The sequence below is a fragment of the Oncorhynchus kisutch genome, linkage group LG10, assembly GCF_002021735.2.
Source record: "Oncorhynchus kisutch isolate 150728-3 linkage group LG10, Okis_V2, whole genome shotgun sequence".
NCBI lineage: Eukaryota > Metazoa > Chordata > Actinopteri > Salmoniformes > Salmonidae > Oncorhynchus > Oncorhynchus kisutch.
The window spans coordinates 68,898,092-68,916,532 of record NC_034183.2 but is presented as its reverse complement, the minus strand read 5'-3'; the positions used below and the strand labels follow the sequence as shown (position 1 = coordinate 68,916,532).

The 18,441-nt window shown below is 40.7% G+C and overlaps 1 protein-coding gene across 18 annotated transcripts in view; it reads left to right on the top strand.

The window, feature by feature from the left end:
• The first annotated feature begins 1,485 nt into the window (after positions 1-1,485).
• The window catches only part of LOC109880125 (voltage-dependent P/Q-type calcium channel subunit alpha-1A), a 106,731-nt gene continuing 89,775 nt past the window's right edge, over positions 1,486-18,441 (top strand). For 17 of the 18 annotated variants that reach the window (XM_031834953.1, XM_031834952.1, XM_031834951.1 and 14 more), the window contains exons 1-13: positions 1,486-1,583; positions 1,774-1,889; positions 4,424-4,468; positions 5,037-5,123; positions 5,667-5,873; positions 7,887-7,999; positions 8,277-8,389; positions 10,224-10,355; positions 10,576-10,648; positions 11,745-11,862; positions 12,046-12,113; positions 14,358-14,452; positions 17,431-17,481. In XM_031834953.1, coding sequence (XP_031690813.1) covers positions 1,513-1,583; positions 1,774-1,889; positions 4,424-4,468; positions 5,037-5,123; positions 5,667-5,873; positions 7,887-7,999; positions 8,277-8,389; positions 10,224-10,355; positions 10,576-10,648; positions 11,745-11,862; positions 12,046-12,113; positions 14,358-14,452; positions 17,431-17,481 — 1,289 coding nt within the window. In that variant the 5' untranslated portion in view covers positions 1,486-1,512. The remainder of the gene's footprint in view (positions 1,584-1,773; positions 1,890-4,423; positions 4,469-5,036; positions 5,124-5,666; positions 5,874-7,886; positions 8,000-8,276; positions 8,390-10,223; positions 10,356-10,575; positions 10,649-11,744; positions 11,863-12,045; positions 12,114-14,357; positions 14,453-17,430; positions 17,482-18,441) is intronic. The other variant, XM_031834955.1, reaches the window with a different exon arrangement.

Sequence of the window (18,441 nt, the reverse complement as noted above, 5' to 3'; positions counted from 1 at the left end):
CCCTCCCCTTTCTCCCTTCCTCTTCACCCCCTCCCCTTTCTCCCTTCCCTTTTCCCCCTCCCCCTTTCTCCTTCCCTCTTCACTCCTCTCCCCTTTTCTCTCCTTCCTCTTCAACCCCCTCCCGCCTTTCTCCCTTCCTCTTTCCCCCTGCCCGGCCATGTGCTCCCTCTCTGCTTCCTCCTCCGGCCCTTCCTCGCCTTCACTCTTGCACCCCTCTCCCCCTTGTCTCCCTTCCTCTGGTCACTCCCTTCCCCTGTCTCCCTTCCTCTTGTCACTCCCTCCCCTTTCTCCCTTCCTCGTGTGCACCCCCTCGCGCGCGTGGGCGGCGCGGTGGCGCGTGGGCGAGCGCGCCTCCCCTTCTCCCTTCCGCTTCACCCCCGTCCCCCTTTCTCCCGTCCCTCTTCACCCCCTCCCCTTCTCCTTTCCTCTTCACCCCCCTGCGCCCGCGTTTCTCCCTGGTCGGCTCTTCACCCTCCTCACCCCTGTATCTCCCTTCCTCTTCACCCCCTCGCCCCACTTTCTCCTCTTCCTCTTCACTCCTCCCCCTTTCTCCCCTTCCTCTTCACCCCCCCTCTCCCCCTTTTCTCCCTTCCTCTTCACCCCCTCCCCCCTTCTCTCTGCCCTTCCTCTTCACCCCTATTCCCCGCTTTCTCCGCGTTCCTCTTTCACTCCCTCCCCTTTCTCCCTTCCTCTTCCACGCGCGCACTCCCCTTTCTCCCGGTTCCTCTTACACCCCCCCCCCCCCCCCACCCTTTCTCCCTTCCTCTTCCACCCCTCCCCCTTTCTCCCTTCCTCTTCACCCCCTCCGCCCTGTTTTTCTCCCTTCCTCTTCACCCCCTCTCCCTTTGCCCCACCGCTTCCCTCTTCTCTCTCCTCCATCAGTCTCACTCGGTGGTGGGTGTGCTCTATATATTTAACATAGCTGTTCAGTCAGAGTTATTCTTGCAGCTGCTGAGGAAGAAAGTGCTGAAAGTTTAATGGATAAAAAAGCTGCAGTACATTCAGTACAGCACACAGCAACAGCAGTCACGCCCACAGACAGGAGGGAGGGAGGGAGGGAGGGAGGGAGGGAGGGAGGGAGGGAGGGAGGGAGGGAGGGAGGGAGGGAGGGAGGGAGGGAGGGAGGGAGGGAGAAAGAGCATTACATTCTGTGATGGACTCTGTTTAGGGGGAAAAACAGCCAGATGGGGAGGGTTGAGAGAGGGAGAGAAAGGGTGAGGGAAAAAGAGAGAGGAAGAGCGTTACATTCTGTGCAGCTGAACTGTTTAAATGGCAGATACTCTGGACAGTATACTGTATAAAACAATGTCCTAATCATCCCCGTATTGTGGTGACCCCGTCCCAGTTCATCAAAAGGTTTAAAATGGTCTGCTAATTTTTGGCTTTATAAAATCTACATCTCAGTGTAACCTCTCTAGTCAAACAAGGGAAAGATGAATTACTAGATCAAAAGATCTGTGTGTGTGTGTGTGTTTGCAGAGCAATGATGCCTCAGGGAGCGCGTGGAACTGGATGTACTTCATTCCCCTCATCATCATCGGCTCTTTCTTCATGTTGAACCTGGTCCTGGGTGTACTGTCTGGGTAAGTGTGTGCGTGTGTGTGCACACATGTGTGTGTGTGGGCGCACGTGCATGTGTGTGTGGGGCATGTGTGTGTGTGTTTCGTGTGCGTGTGTGTGTGTATACAATATGTCTGTGTATATGTCATTGTATACATCTATATGTGTTTCATTTGATATGTGTGTGTTGATATGTGTGTGTGTCTACCACAGGGAGTTTGCCAAAGAGAGAGAGCGAGTGGAGAACAGGAGTGAGTTTCTAAAGCTGAGGAGACAGCAGCAGATAGAGAGAGAGCTCAATGGATACCTGGAATGGATTTGTAAAGCAGGTACATTATCATCATATAGAACTACACACAAAACATACATGGAACCCTATGTTACATATTTATGTTATATACGTTATACATTTATGTTATATATGTTACATATTTATGTTATTTATGTTACATATTTATGTTATATATGTTACATATTTATGTTATTTATGTTACATATTTATGTTATTTATGTTACATATCTTATATATGTTCTATATTTATTTTATATATTTATGTTATATATGTTATATATTTATGTTATTTATGTTATATATTTATGTTATTTATGATATATATTTATGTTATTTATGTTATATATGTTATATATTTATGTTATGTTATATATCTTATATATGTTCTATATTTATGTTATATATTTATGTTATATATGTTACATATTTATGTTACATATTTATGTTATTTATGTTATATATTTATGTTACATATTTATGTTATTTATGATATATATTTATGTTATTTATGTTATATATGTTATATATTTATGTTATGTTATATATCTTATATATGTTCTATATTTATTTTATATATTTATGTTATATATGTTATAGATTTATGAAATATATATGTTACATATTTATGTTATGTATGTTATATATGTTTATGTTATTTATGTTATATATGTTACATATTGATATAATATATCTTATATATGTTCTATATTTATTTTATATATTTATGTTATATATGCTATAGATTTATGTTATATATGTTACATAATCATGTTATATATGTTATATATTTATGTTATATATTTATGTTATATATTTTTGTTATGTACGTTACATATTTATGTTGTTTGTGTTATATATTGATGGTATATATGATATGTATTTATGTAATGTATTAATGTTATATATGTTACATATTTATGTTATATATGGTACATATTTATGTTAAATAGTTATATATTATGTTATATATTTATGTATATATGTATATATTTATGTTATATATTTATGTTATATATTATGTTATATATGTTATATATTTATGTTAAATATGTATATATTTATGTTATATATGTTATATATTTATGTTATATATTTATGTTATATGTTATATATTATGTTATATATTTATGTATATATGTTAATTTATGTTATATATGTATATATTATTTATATATTTATGTTATATATTTATGTTATATATGTTATATATTTATGTTATATATTTATGTTATATATGTTATATATTTATGTTATATATGTTATATATTTATGTTATATATTTATGTTATATATTTATGTTATATATGTTATATATTTATGTTATATTTATGTTATATATTTATGTTATATATTTATGTTATATATTTATGTTATATATGTTATATATTTATGTTATATATTTATGTTATATATGTTTATATATTTATGTTATATATGTTATACATTTATGTTATATATTTATGTTATATATTTATGTTATATATGTTATATATTTATGTTATATATGTTATATATTTATGTTATATATTTATGTTATATATTTATGTTATATATTTATGTTAAATATGTTATATATTTATGTTATATATTTATGTCATATATTTATGTTATATATGTTATATATTTATGTTATATATTTATGTTATATATTTATGTTATATATGTTATATATTTATGTTATATATGTTATATATTTATGTTATATATTTATGTTATTTATGTTATATATTTATGTTATATATTTATGTTATATATGTTATATATTTATGTTATATATGTTATATATTTATGTTATATATTTATGTTATATATTTATGTTATATATGTTATATATTTATGTTATATATTTATGTTATATATTTATGTTATATATGTTATATATTTATGTTATATATTTATGTTATATATTTATGTTATATATTTATGTTATATATGTTATATATTTATGTTATATATTTATGTTATATATTTATGTTATATATGTTATATATTTATGTTATATATGTTATATATTTATGTTATATATTTATGTTATATATTTATGTTATATATGTTATATATTTATGTTATATATGTTATACATTTATGTTATATATGTTATATATTTATGTTATATATGTTATATATTTATGTTATATATTTATGTTGTATATTTATGTTATATATTTATGTTATATATGTTATATATTTATGTTATATATTTATGTTATATATTTATGTTATATATGTTATATATTTATGTTATATATTTATGTTATATATGTTATATATTTATGTTATATATGTTATACATTTATGTTATATATTTATGTTATATATTTATGTTATATATGTTATATATTTATGTTATATATGTTATATATTTATGTTATATATGTTATATATTTATGTTATATATTTATGTTATATATGTTATATATTTATGTTATATATGTTATATATTTATGTTATATATTTATGTTATATATGTTATATATTTATGTTATATATGTTATACATTTATGTTATATATGTTACATATTGCCATATACATTCTCATGTTATTGTTTACTTCACTTTTGCTTCCTATAGAAGAAGTGATCTTAGCAGATGATGAAGACCCTGATGCCTTTGACGGTATTTACCCAAGTGTGTGTGTGTAGTGACATAGATATGATGTTAGAATGTATATAGAGACGGACAATGAGAAAATATAACATTGTGTAAATGTAGCATTATTGTTAGTGTAAATGTATCATCTTTACTAGTACACATGTAGCATATTTTCTAGTGTAAATGTAGCATTTTTGCTAGAGTAAATGTAGAATATTTACTAGTGTAAATGTTGCAGCTTTGCTAGTGTAAATGTATTATATTTACTAGTGTATAGGTATCATCTTTCCTATTGTAAATGTTGCAGCTTTGCTAGTGTAAATGTATCATATTTACTAGTGTAAATTGTTGCATCTTTCCTAGTGTAAATGTAGCATCTTTGCTCGTGTAAAGGTAGCATATTTGCTAGTGTGAATGTAGCATCTTTCCTATTGTAAATGTAGCATATTTTCTAGTGTAAATGTAGCATCTTTGTTAGTGTAAATGTAGCATCTTTACTAGTGTAAATGTAGCTTTGCTTCTGTGCCAGTGTTTGTTTGCGTGTTCTATAGTGAGCAGTTGTGCGTCACTGTGTTCTATTTTTCCCGTTCAGGCACCCGCAGGAGACCCACCATCAAAAACCACAAGAACAAAACAGATCTCCTTAACCCAGAGGATGGGAATGGAGACCTGGCAGTGGGTAAGAAACACCACACACACGCACACGCTCACACAAGATGTTACATGCTAACCAAATGTGTTTTTTCTCTCTACTCTTGTCCCCATCCCCCTCTCCTTTTCCCACTCTTCTCCTCTCCTCCATCCCCTCTCCTTTTCCCACTCTTCTCCTCTCCTCCATCCCCTCTCCTCTTCCCATTCTTCTCCTCTCCTCCATCCCCCTGTCCTCTTCCCACTCTTATCCTCTCCTCCTTCCCCCTCTCTTCTTCCCACTCTTCTCCTCTCCTCCATCCCCCTCTCCTTTTCCCACTCTTCTCCATCTCCTCTCCTCTTCCCATTCTTCTCCTCTCCTCCATCCCCCTGTCCTCTTCCCACTCATATCCTCTCCTCCTTCCCCCTCTCTTCTACCCACTCTTCTCCTCTCCTCCATCCCCCTCTCCTCTTCCCACTCTTCTCCATCTCCTCTCCTCTTCCCACTCTTCTCCTCTATCCCCCTCTCCTCTTCCCACTCTTCTCCTCTCCACTCTCCCCCTCTCCTTTTCCCATTCTTCTCCTCTCCTCCCAGGTTCTCCCTTTGCGCGGGCCAGTCTGAAGAGTTCAAAGCTGGAGGGCTCTAACTTCCATAAGAGGGAGCGTCGTATGCGTTTCTTCATCCGACGCATTGTGAAGACCCCGTATTTCTACTGGAGTGTACTGTGTCTGGTGGGACTTAACACCATGTGTGTGGCTGTAGTACACTACGACCAGCCTGAACCACTCTCAGACTTCCTCTGTGAGTAGACACACTGGGAGGGAGGTACGGAGGGAAGGAGGGAGGTATGGAGGGTGGGAGGGAGGTATGGAGGGTGGGAGGGAGGGGGGTGGTATGGAGGGTGGGAGGGAGGTACGGAGAGAAGGAGGGGGGTACGGAGAGAAGGAGGGAGAAACGGAGAGAAGGAGGGAGGTATGGAGGGTGGGAGGGAGGTATGGAGGGTGGGAGGATGGGGGTGGTATGGAGGGTGGGAGGGAGGGGGGAGGTATGGAGGGAGGGAGAGATGGATGGAAATTCTAGATACTTTTCCTTATTTCTCTCTCTACCTCTCTGTCACGTTGGCTTAAAGGAGATTCTGTCACGTTGGCTTAAAGGAGATTCGGGAGATAGACACAGGAATGCGTAATAAGGTTTTTTATTAAGCCCCAAATTATGGCGTGCCGTGTAAAGGCACGAGGACGAAGACCAAACAAACACATAAAAAAAACACAGGGTAGAAACCCAAACAAAAGAGCGAGGAGTACCTCAAATAAATAACACACGCGCACAATAATTAACACACAGGATGAGACCCGTAATCATCTGTGCAATCCACAAGGGTACAAAAGCGCAAAACACACAGCACAGGTACTCACACTCACCAACGGACATAGTAACAATAATCGACAGTCCAATGGAAACCAAAGGGCACACATATACAAGTACTAATCAGTGGGAATAGGGGACAGGTTTATTATTATTTTTATTTCACCTTTATTTAACCAGGTAGACTAGTTGAGAACAAGTTCTCATTTACAACTGCGACCTGGCCAAGATAAAACATAGCAGTGTGAACGGACAACAACACAGAGTTACACATGGAGTAAACAATAAACAAGTCAATAACACAGTAGAAAAAAAGAAAAAAAGAGTCTATATACAATGTGTGCAAAAGGCATGAGGAGGTAGGCGAATAATTACAATTTAGCAGATTAACACTGGAGTGATAAATGATCAGATGGTCATGTGCAGGTAGAGATACTGGTGTGCAAAAGAGCAGAAAAGTAAATAAATATAAACAGTATGGGGATTCGGTAGGTAAATTGGGTGGGTTATTTACCAATGGACTATGTACAGCTGCAGCGATCGGTTAGCTGCTCAGATAGCAGATGTTTAAAGTTGGTGAGGGAGATAAAAGTCTCCAACTTCAGCGATTTTTGCAATTTGTTCCAGTCACAGGCAGCAGAGAACTGGAAGGAAAGGCGGCCAAATGAGGTGTTGGCTTTAGGGATGATCAGTGAGATACACCTGCTGGAGCGCGTGCTACGGGTGGGTGTTGCCATCGTGACCCGTGAACTGAGATAAGGCGGAGCTTTACCTAGCATGGACTTGTAGATGACCTGGAGCCAGTGGGTCTGGCGACGAATATGTAGTGAGGACCAGCCAACTAGAGCATACAGGTCGCAGTGGTGGGTGGTATAAGGTGCTTTAGTAACAAAACGGATGGCATTGCGATAAACTGCATCCAGTTTGCTATTGGAAGCTATTTTGTAGATGACATCGCTGAAGTCGAGGATCGGTAGGATAGTGAGTTTTACTAGGGTAAGTTTGGCGGCGTGAGTGAAGGAGGCTTTGTTGCGGAATAGAAAGCCAACTCTAGATTTGATTTTAGATTGGAGATGTTTGATATGAGTCTGGAAGAAGAGTTTACAGTCTAGCCAGACACCTAGGTACTTATAGATGTCCACATATTCTAGGTCGGAACCATCCAGGGTGGTGATGCTAGTCGGGCGTGCGGGTGCAGGTAGCGAACGGTTGAAAAGCATGCATTTGGTTTTACTAGCGTTTAAGAGCAGTTGGAGGTAAATGAAAGTTCCGGAGGGATCGTGCCAGTCTTTCTGCCTCTGTGATTGCTTCTTACAGTGGATTTTTCAATGACCCTCTTTATTCCTTTTCTTTTGATATCATCCTCCTGCATTTTCCTGCTTGCTCATTCATGTTTGATCTTTCCCGCTCTCTCTCACCCTGTTCCCTCTCTCTTTTCACCTCTTCCAGACTTTGCAGAGTTCGTCTTCTTGAGTATCTTCATGTCTGAGATGGGTATAAAGATTTATGGACTGGGGTCACAGCCTTACTTTCACTCCTCCTTTAACTGCTTTGACTGCATTGTGAGTAGTGGAACTCGTCTACTCTAGGGTACACACACACACACACACACACACACACACACACACACACACACACACACACACACACACACACACACACACACACACACACACACACACGCACACACACACACACGCACGCACGCACGCACGCGCACACACACAGACACACACACACACCAATACAGTAAACACACACACTCACATATCATTTTTGACCGCATGTTTTGGATAACATCACTAATCGTGTGTGTGTGTGTGTGTGTGTGTGTGGCAGGTAATATGTGGCAGCATATTCGAGGTGCTGTGGGGTTTTATCCAGCCTGGGACATCCTTTGGTATCAGTGTATTACGAGCTCTAAGGTTACTGAGAATCTTCAAAGTCACCAAGTAAGTCTCTACTGACTTTGAGTCAACCTCTGTATCGGATATCTTATCAATCTGTTTGTCAGCATGTCTCATTAACAAACGACCATGAAAGGCAATTAGACATTTATAGGCTTTTCTAAACTCTCTCTCACAAGCTCTCTCTCCTCTCTCCAACACTCTCTCCCCAACTCTCTCAGTTCTATTCAAGGGTTTTTATTAGCATGGGAAGAAACATATGTTTACATTGCCAAAGCAATTGAAATAAAAAATAAAAAGTGAAAAGTAAATATTACACTCACACAAGTTCCAAAACAATAAAGACATTTAAAATGTCATATAATATACAGTGATGTAACGATGTGCAAATAGTTCAAACCTGTCTAGGACACAGGTTCCGCTAACGGAATTCCGCTGAAAAGGCAGCGCGGGAAATTCAAAAATATTTTTTTGAAATATTTAACTTTCACACATTAACAAGTCCAATACAGCAAATGAAAGATAAACATCTTGTCAATCTACCCATTGTGTCCAATTTTTTAAATGTTTTACAGCGAAAACGCAACATATATTTATGGTAGATCACCACCAAATCCCCAAAAAACACAGCCATTTTTCCCAGCCAAAGAATTAGAGATAAAATTAATCACTAACCTTTGATAATCTTCTTCAGATGACACTCATATGACATCATGTTACACAATTGTTCGATAATATGCATATTTATATCCACAAATCTCGGTTTACATTGGCGCCATGTTCAGAAATGCCTCCAAACAGAAATACTCATCATAAACTTTAACGAAAGATACGTTCTACATATAATTAAAGATACACTGGTTCTTAATGCAACCGCTGTGTCAGATTTAAACAAAAAAATCATGCCATGCAATAGTCAGACGGCGCTCAGACGTAAATATATTTCTCCGCCATGTTGGAGTCAACAGAAATATGAAATTCATAAATATCATAAATATTCCCTTACCTTTGATGATCTTTCATCAGAATGCAGTGCAAGGAATCCTAGTTCCACAATAAATCGTTGTTTTGTTCCATAATGTCCATTACTAGTGTCCAATTACCTACTTTTGCTAGCACGTTTAGTTCACATGTCCAAAAGCTGGCGCTGGTCCAGGCGAACTCAGACGAAAACTTCAAAAAGTTATATTCCAGGTCGAATAAACTGGTCAAACTAAGTAGAGAATCAATCTTTAGGATGTTATTATCATATATATCCAATAACGTTCCAACCGGAGCATTCGTTTTTCTACAAAGTAATGGAATGCAAGGTGATATAATGACTACTGCGCGTAACCAGGAACTGGCATTCTGCCAGACCAGTGACTCAAATAGCTGCCATCCGGTCCCACATCACACTAGAGGCTTCATTCCACGTTCTACTGACTGTTGACATCTAGTGGAAGGCGTAGGAAGTGCGAACAGATCCATATCTTATTTGGATGTGAATAGGCGATGAGTTGAAAATCAACCAGCCCCAGAATTTCCACTTCCTGTTTGGAAGTTTGCCTGCCCTATGAGTTATGTTATACTCACAGACATAATTCAAACAGTTTTAGAAACTTCAGAGTGTTTTCTATCCAATAGTAATAATAATATGCATATATTAGCATCTAGGACAGAGTAGGAGGCAGTTCACTATGGGCACGCAATTCATCCAGTGAAAATGCTGCCCCCTATCCCTAAAAGGTTTTAAAGTACAAAATTGAAAATGTATGGGTTGTATTTACAATGGTGTTTGTTCTTCACTGGTTGCCCTTTTCTTGTGGCAACAGGTCACAACTCTTGCTGCTGTGATTTCTCTCCCCCGCCCCTCCCCCTCTCTCTCTCTCTCTGTCAGGTACTGGGCGTCTTTGAGGAACCTGGTTGTATCTCTGCTCAACTCCATGAAATCCATTATAAGCCTGCTCTTCCTCCTCTTCCTCTTTATCGTCGTCTTCGCTCTGTTGGGCATGCAACTCTTCGGAGGACAGTCAGTACCTCCTCTTCTTTTCCCCTCTTTTCTTGCCCCTTTCATCCTTCCTCCCCCTTCCTCCCCCTTCCTCCCCTTCCCCTGTCACTCTTTATCTTCAGTATCTGACTGTTTGGTGTCATCTTTAATCTCTCTCTCTCTCTCTTGCTATCTTTCTCTCACTCTCTCTTTCTCGCTCTCTCTTTCTCTCTTCCTCAATTTCTCTCTGTTTATCCTCTAGGTTTAATTTTGAATCTGGCACTCCCCCAACCAACTTTGATACTTTCCCTGCAGCAATAATGACTGTGTTCCAGGTGAGTGGATAAGGACGGGAGGGGGGAGTGGAGAGGGGAGAGAAAGGAAAGAGATAATGGAATGAGAAAAGAGGGCAGAAGAAGAGTGGGAGTGGTAGCACACTGGAAATGGGGGATAGGAGAGAAAGAAAGAGGATAGATGAGTGTAAAGGCAGGGAAAGGTGAGAGTGTAAGCAGTCCCAAGATAAGCAGTCCTAACGTGTGCAAAGCGTATGTTTATAAGTGTGTGTGTGTGTATAAGAGTGTGTATAAGAGTGTGTGTGCTTAAGTGTGTGTGTTTAAGAGTGTGTGTGTGTGTATAAGATTGTATGTGTGTATACGAGTGTATGTGTACAGTAGTACGAGTGTATGAGTGTCTGTGTGTGTACAGATGCAGGATCTTAATTTTATCACTATTTTGTTCCTGAGAAATGTCCCGCTCCGCAGAAAATGCAAACTTGTAGTGTATTCAAGGTATTAAAAGGCTTCTAAAGTTTGTAATTTCCACTTTAAAAAGTCAGACTTGATTTGCCCTAACGAAAAATGTATCAACCCCTACAAAAAATGTCCAGTAATTATAATATACATAATAATTCACATTTCCTGTTGCAGTTTTTTTTTCTGCTGTAGCAAAGTGCCTAAAATGAAGATCCTACATGTTTATTAGGAGTGTGTTCTCCCCCAGATCCTACATGTTTATTAGGAGTGTGTTCTCCCCCAGATCCTACATGTTTATTAGGAGTGTGTTCTCCCCCAGATCCTACATGTTTATTAGGAGTGTGTTCTCCCCCAGATCCTACATGTTTATTAGGAGTGTGTTCTCCCCCAGATCCTACATGTTTATTAGGAGTGTGTTCTCCCCCAGATCCTACATGTTTATTAGGAGTGTGTTCTCCCCCAGATCCTACATGTTTATTAGGAGTGTGTTCTCCCCCAGATCCTACATGTTTATTAGGAGTGTGTTCTCCCCCAGATCCTACATGTTTATTAGGAGTGTGTTCTCCCCCAGATCCTACATGTTTATTAGGAGTGTGTTCTCCCCCAGATCCTACATGTTTATTAGGAGTGTGTTCTCCCCCAGATCCTACATGTTTATTAGGAGTGTGTTCTCCCCCAGATCCTGACTGGAGAAGACTGGAACATGGTCATGTATGATGGAATAGAATCTCAGGGAGGAGTCAACAACGGGATGGTCTTCTCAGTCTTCTTCATTGTGCTCACGCTTTTCGGCAACTGTATCCTTACACACACACACACACACACACACACACACACACACCACACACACACACACACACACACACACACACACACACACACACACACACACACACACACACACACACACACACACACACACACACACACACACACACACACACACAGTGTAGTTTCTGTCTTCAACCCTTTGCTCTCAGACACTCTGCTGAATGTGTTTTTGGCCATTGCTGTGGACAATCTGGCCAACGCACAGGAACTCACTAAGGTACAGTACTTTGTACAGTACTTTGTACACTGACCGAGCCACGCCTACTGGGGTCAAATAGAATGACCCTTCAGTTCAGGAAAGGACCTCTCACCCTGTCAGCTCTAGCTCCCCATTAAACATCATCTGTATATTGACAGATATTGGACTGAATGCTCTAACAATGGGAATAAATGTTGGTGAAGACGGACGGCAGGCGGGTAAGGCGGGAACAGGCGGGAACATTCTAGCCAATGAGAGGGCAGATAAGAATGTTAACAACAGGCATTCGATCATTCGATCAACATTCGATCAAATAAGCCTTACTTTGCCAATTAGTAATTACATTTTATATTGACCAAATTCAAAATTCTCTCATTGTCGCCATACAAAAAAATCTCCACTTGGTCTGCATCACGCTATATTCTCGCATGGCCTGATTTTGGGGCCGGAGTCAGCCCTCTTCACTTCACCTCTTCTTCTGTATCTCCATGTATCTGTATCTGTCAACGCCCCTCTTTCTCCTATCTATAACCATATCTATAAAGGTCATTGCTCTCTTCTCTCACTCTGTCTACCATCTGTATCAACCTCCTCTATCTCTGCTTTTTATCCCCCCCTCTCTCCCTCCTATGTATTTCCTGTCTCCCCTCCTCCCCCTCTCTCTCCCTCCTATGTATTTCCTGTCTCCCCTCCTCCCCCTCTCTCTCCCTCCTATGTATTTCCTGTCTCCCCTCCTCCCCCTCTCTCTCCCTCCTATGTATTTCCTGTCTCCCCTCCTCCCCCTCTTTCTCCCTCCTATGTATTTCCTGTCTCCCCTCCTCCCCCCCTCTCTCCCTCCTATGTATTTCCTCTCTCCCCCCCCCCCTCTCTCTCCCTCCTATGTATTTCCTGTCTCCCCTCCTCCCCCTCTCTCTCCCTCCTATGTATTTCCTGTCTCCCCTCCTCCCCCTCTCTCTCCCTCCTATGTATTTCCTGTCTCCCCTCCTCCCCCTCTCTCTCCCTCCTATGTATTTCCTGTCTCCCCTCCTCCCCCTCTCTCTCCCTCCTATGTATTTCCTGTCTCCCCTCCTCCCCCCCCTCTCTCCCTCCTATGTATTTCCTCTCTCCCCCCCCTCTCTCTCCCTCCTATGTATTTCCTGTCTCCCCTCCTCCCCATCTCTCTCCCTCCTATGTATTTCCTGTCTCCTCTCCTCCCCCTCTCTCTCCCTCCTATGTATTTCCTGTCTCCCCCCCCCTCTCTCTCCCTCCTATTTATTTCCTGTCTCCCCTCCTCCCCCTCTCTCTCCCTCCTATGTATTTCCTGTCTCCCCCCCCTCTCTCTCCCTCCTATGTATTTCCTGTCCCCCCCACTCTCTCTCCCTCCTATGTATTTCCTGTCTCCTCTCCTCCCCCTCTCTCTCCCTCCTATGTATTTCCTGTCTCCCCCCCCCCCTCTCTCCCTCCTATGCATTTCCTGTCTCCCCTCCTCCCCCTCTCTCTCCCTCCTATGTATTTCCTGTCTCCCCTCCTCCCCCTCTCTCTCCCTCCTATGTATTTCCTGTCTCCCCTCCCCCCCTCTCTCTCCCTCCTATGTATTTCCTGTCTCCCCTCCTCCCCCTCTCTCTCCCTCCTATGTATTTCCTGTCTCCCCTCCCCCCCCTCTCTCTCCCTCCTATGCATTTCCTGTCTCCCCTCCCCCCCACTCTCTCTCCCTCCTATGCATTTCCTGTCTCCCCTCCCCTCTCTCTCCCTCCTATGTATTTCCTGTCTCCTCCCCCTCTCTCTCCCTCCTATGTATTTCCTGTCTCCCCCCCCCCTCTCTCCCTCCTATGCATTTCCTGTCTCCCCCCCCCCACTCTCTCTCCCTCCTATGTATTTCCTGTCTCCCCCCCCTCTCCCTCCTATGTATTTCCCATCTCCCCTCCTCCCCCTCTCTCCCTCCTATGTATTTCCTGTCTCCCCCCCCCCCTCTCCCTCCTATGTATTTCCTGTCCCCCCCCCTCTCTCCCTCCTATGTATTTCCTGTCTCCCCCCCCCTCTCTCCCTCCTATGTATTTCCCGTCTCCCCTCCTCCCCCCCTCTCTCTCCCTCCTATGTATTTCCTGTCTCCCCTCCTCCCCCTCTCTCTCCTATTTATTTCCCGTCTCCCCTCCCCCCCCTCTCTCCCTCCTATGTATTTCCCGTCTCCCCTCCTCCCCCTCTCTCTCTCTCTCCTATGTATTTCCTGTCTCCCCTCCTCCCCCCTCTCTCTCTCCCACTCGCTTTCTTTGGAAGGACGAGCAGGAAGAGGAAGCCGCTTCCAAGAAAAATGTTTTGCAAAAAGCCAAGGAGGTGGCCGAAGTCAGCCCTCAGTCTGCAGCCAACCTGTCCATAGCGGCGTAAGTATCTCTCTTTCTTTCTCTGTTTCCATATCTCTCTCTGTTGTTTCTCTCATCCTTGCCCCCTCATCTCTCCTAGTGTGTTCACTTTTCAGCTGCACAAGACACCTGCGTACTTGATCGCGCGCGCGCACACACACACACACACACACACACAAACACACACACACACATTGTTTGATCTCCTCCTCCAGTAGGAAGCAGTGAGTCTTAGATCCTTTCTCTGCAGCTCTCTGTTCTCTCATGGTGAAGTTCAGTGTGTACGGTCCACAGCCCTTATAATGTCACAGCAGGGGAGCCTGAGGATGTAGGGACACTTCCAATATCACACATAGAGTTGAACTCCACTACTATTATAGTAAGGTTACAACTGTTGTTTCTACTCTGAAACATGGACACGTATGTATGCAAGCAAATACTTACATACTTACATACACACACACACAAACACACACACACATACACACACACACATACACACACACACATGCACACACACACAAACACATGCACACACACACAAACACATGCACACACACACATACACACACACACATACACACACACACACGCACACACACACAAACACATGCACACACACACAAACACATGCACACACACACAAACACATGCACACACACACAAACACATGCACACACACACACACATGCACACACACACAAACACATGCACACACACACAAACACATGCACACACACACAAACACATGCACACACACACACACACACATGCACACACACACAAACACATGCACACACACACACACACACATGCACACACACACAAACACACATGCACACACACACAAACACATGCACACACACACACACACATGCACACACACACAAACACATGCACACACACACAAACACATGCACACACACACAAACACATGCACACACACACACACACATGCACACACACACGTAGCCCACTTTTGATGTGTACTTTTGTGTGGTGTGTTGACTATTGTTGGGTGTTGTGTCTTGTACATGTTTCCTACTCTGCAAGACAGCTTAAGATGCACTGATAGGGCAATACTAGGAATGGTTTCCACTAATGAGGTGACTGTGATGTCATTCCTAGCACTGCCCCACCATGCCAGTATAAATCCAAATCATTCATCCGCATATGTGGATGATATAATAGCTTTGCAAGCAGGGATTTTCCAAGCTGGAATCTCCACACTTGCTAAAGCAGGTTAGGATATACTCTGAGTCTCTGTCTGGGACTCAGGGAAGAAGATTTCTCTCTGGATCTAAATGGGTTACACTTTACCTGACCCCTCCTTCACAAGGCCGAAATAACACTATTATAATGAAGACATAACACTATTATAATGATGACATAACGCTATTATAATGATGACATAACACTATTATAATGAAGACATAACACTATTATAATGATGACATAACACTATTATAATGATGACATAACACTATTATAATGATGACATAACACTATTATAATGATGACATAACACTACTATAGTGATGACTTAACACTATTATAATGATGACATAACACCATTACAATGATTACATAACATTATTATAATGATGACATAACACTATTATAATGATGACATAACACTATTATAATGAAGACATAACACTATTATAATGAAGACATAACACTATTATAATGATGACATAACACCATTATAATGATTACATAACACTATTATAGTGATGACATGACACTATTATAATGATGACATAACACTATTATAGTGATGACTTAACACTATTATAATGATGACATAACACCATTATAATGATTACATAACACTATTATAATGATGACATAACACTATTATAATGATGACATAACACTATTATAATGATGACATAACACTATTATAATGAAGACATAACACTATTATAATGAAGACATAACACTATTATAATGATGACATAACACCATTTATAATGATTACATAACACTATTATAATGAAGACATAACGCTATTATAATGAAGACATAACACTATTATAATGATGACATAACACTATTATAATGATGACATAACACTATTATAATGATGACATAACACTATTATAATGAAGACATAATACTATTATAATGAAGACATAACACTATTATAATGAAGACATAACACTATTATAATGATGACATAACACATGTTGTAAACATGTCATGACAACAAGAAGACCTGGGTAACGGTTTGTGACTTGAGATATCCGCTGTAAGAGAACATGTGGCTATGATTGTCTCTCTGCCTTGTTGTAGATAGAAACTGCCTTCGTTTGAAGGGCAGTCTGTGTTTGGTAGAATGAATGGAGAGATGTGTAGATACCCTGAAGACAGTGCAATAGAATTTGTGCAACAGAAACAAAATGTGAGCTCGAGAGATATGGACGCCTGTGTAGTGGAAGAGAGATGTGGATCCTGAGATAGAGAAATAGTATGAGAAAAGTCTAGAGGGATAAATAAAGTTTGTGCAAGAGAAAGAAAGGTGAAAATGGAGAGAGAAAGAGAGGAAGAGAAAAAGAGAAAGAAAGGTGAAAATGGAGAGAGAAAGAGAGGAAGAGAAAAAGAGAAAGAAAGGAGAACAGAATAGAAATGGAGAGATAGATGAATAGAGACATTGCAAGATGGTTGTCTGAGCAGTGTGAGTTGAAATGGTGTGTGTAGGTGTTAGTGTAAAGTTGTGTGTGTGTGTGTGTGTGTGTGTGTGTGTGTGTTGGTGAGGTTTGAGGAGTGTGTTGCCTCATTCACACTATAGGGCCGACCCTAAATGTACTGTACTGGCTCATATATCTTTTTTTCACATGGTTCTTTCCAGCATGGTTCCAGCCACTCTGGTGGATGCGTAGCCAGGTCAGCCCAGTACAGCTCTGCTTGGCTAGGTTCTGGTTGGTCATATAGTGTGAATTGGGCACGCGTGTGTTCTCTGTGTCATGTCACTCACCGACTGTTTCCCTCCTCAGTGAGAAAGTAAACAGCACAGGTCACAACGCTTCCGACCCCTTTCTGGACTGGTATTTACTCATTTATACTCCTTCTGTTTCTTTTCGCCCGCTTTTCCTTTCCTCTCCTCCTTTAGACCATCCTGTTTTAATTATCTCCCCCTAATTATGATTTTTTTACTCCTTTGCTTTTTTGTTGGTTTTTGAGTTGGCTTATTCTGAGTATATTTTCTGTTGGCTGCTCCCCGCAGTATGGCTGTGGCTTTACTGTGGTTGACTGTGGTCCCTGGGAAAGGGAGTTAGTGGGGCCGGGGTGCCATTTTGGTTCTTTCGTTGGCAACATCTCAAATGGCACCCTATTCCCCATATAGTGCACTACTGTTGACCTGAGCCTTTCATAAGAGTAGTGCAAAATATGGAGAATAGAGTGTTATCTGAGGTTTGCCATTTTTTCACAGAACTTCCATTTTCGGTCTTTTTGTTGATGATTCCATTTTGGTTCCTTCGTTGGGTCCTTTTGGGTTTGGTTTCCTGGTCGACTGTGTAATATTCTAACCTTGACTCAATATCATTCTTCATATTGTGCCTCTCTCTGTGTGGTTTCCCAAAGTGGGGCTGGTCTGCCCACTGCTTTGGGAAACTGTGGTCGACCATACTCCTTCAGTAGCTCTGTGTTTCTGCCCTGTAGGTCCAGCAAGGTGACCCTTTACATGTGTGTGTGTGAGCTCTATAGTGTGTGTTTGTGTATTTGCTTGTGTTTATATTTCTGTATACCTGTGTATGTAGGTTTCTGTATACCTGTGTATGTAGGTTTCTGTATGTCTGTGTGTTTGTATATTTGTAAATTGACTCAGATACCACTGCTTAACCTGATATTTGACACTCTCTTAACCTTCCCACCCATCCTCTCTTTTCTCTCCCTCTATGCCTCCCCTCCTTCTCCTCTGCTCTCCATCATGCTTTCTGTCTCTATTTCTTAACCTCTCTTTTCTCATCGCTCTTCTCCCCCTTCATCCAACTATCTGTCCATCT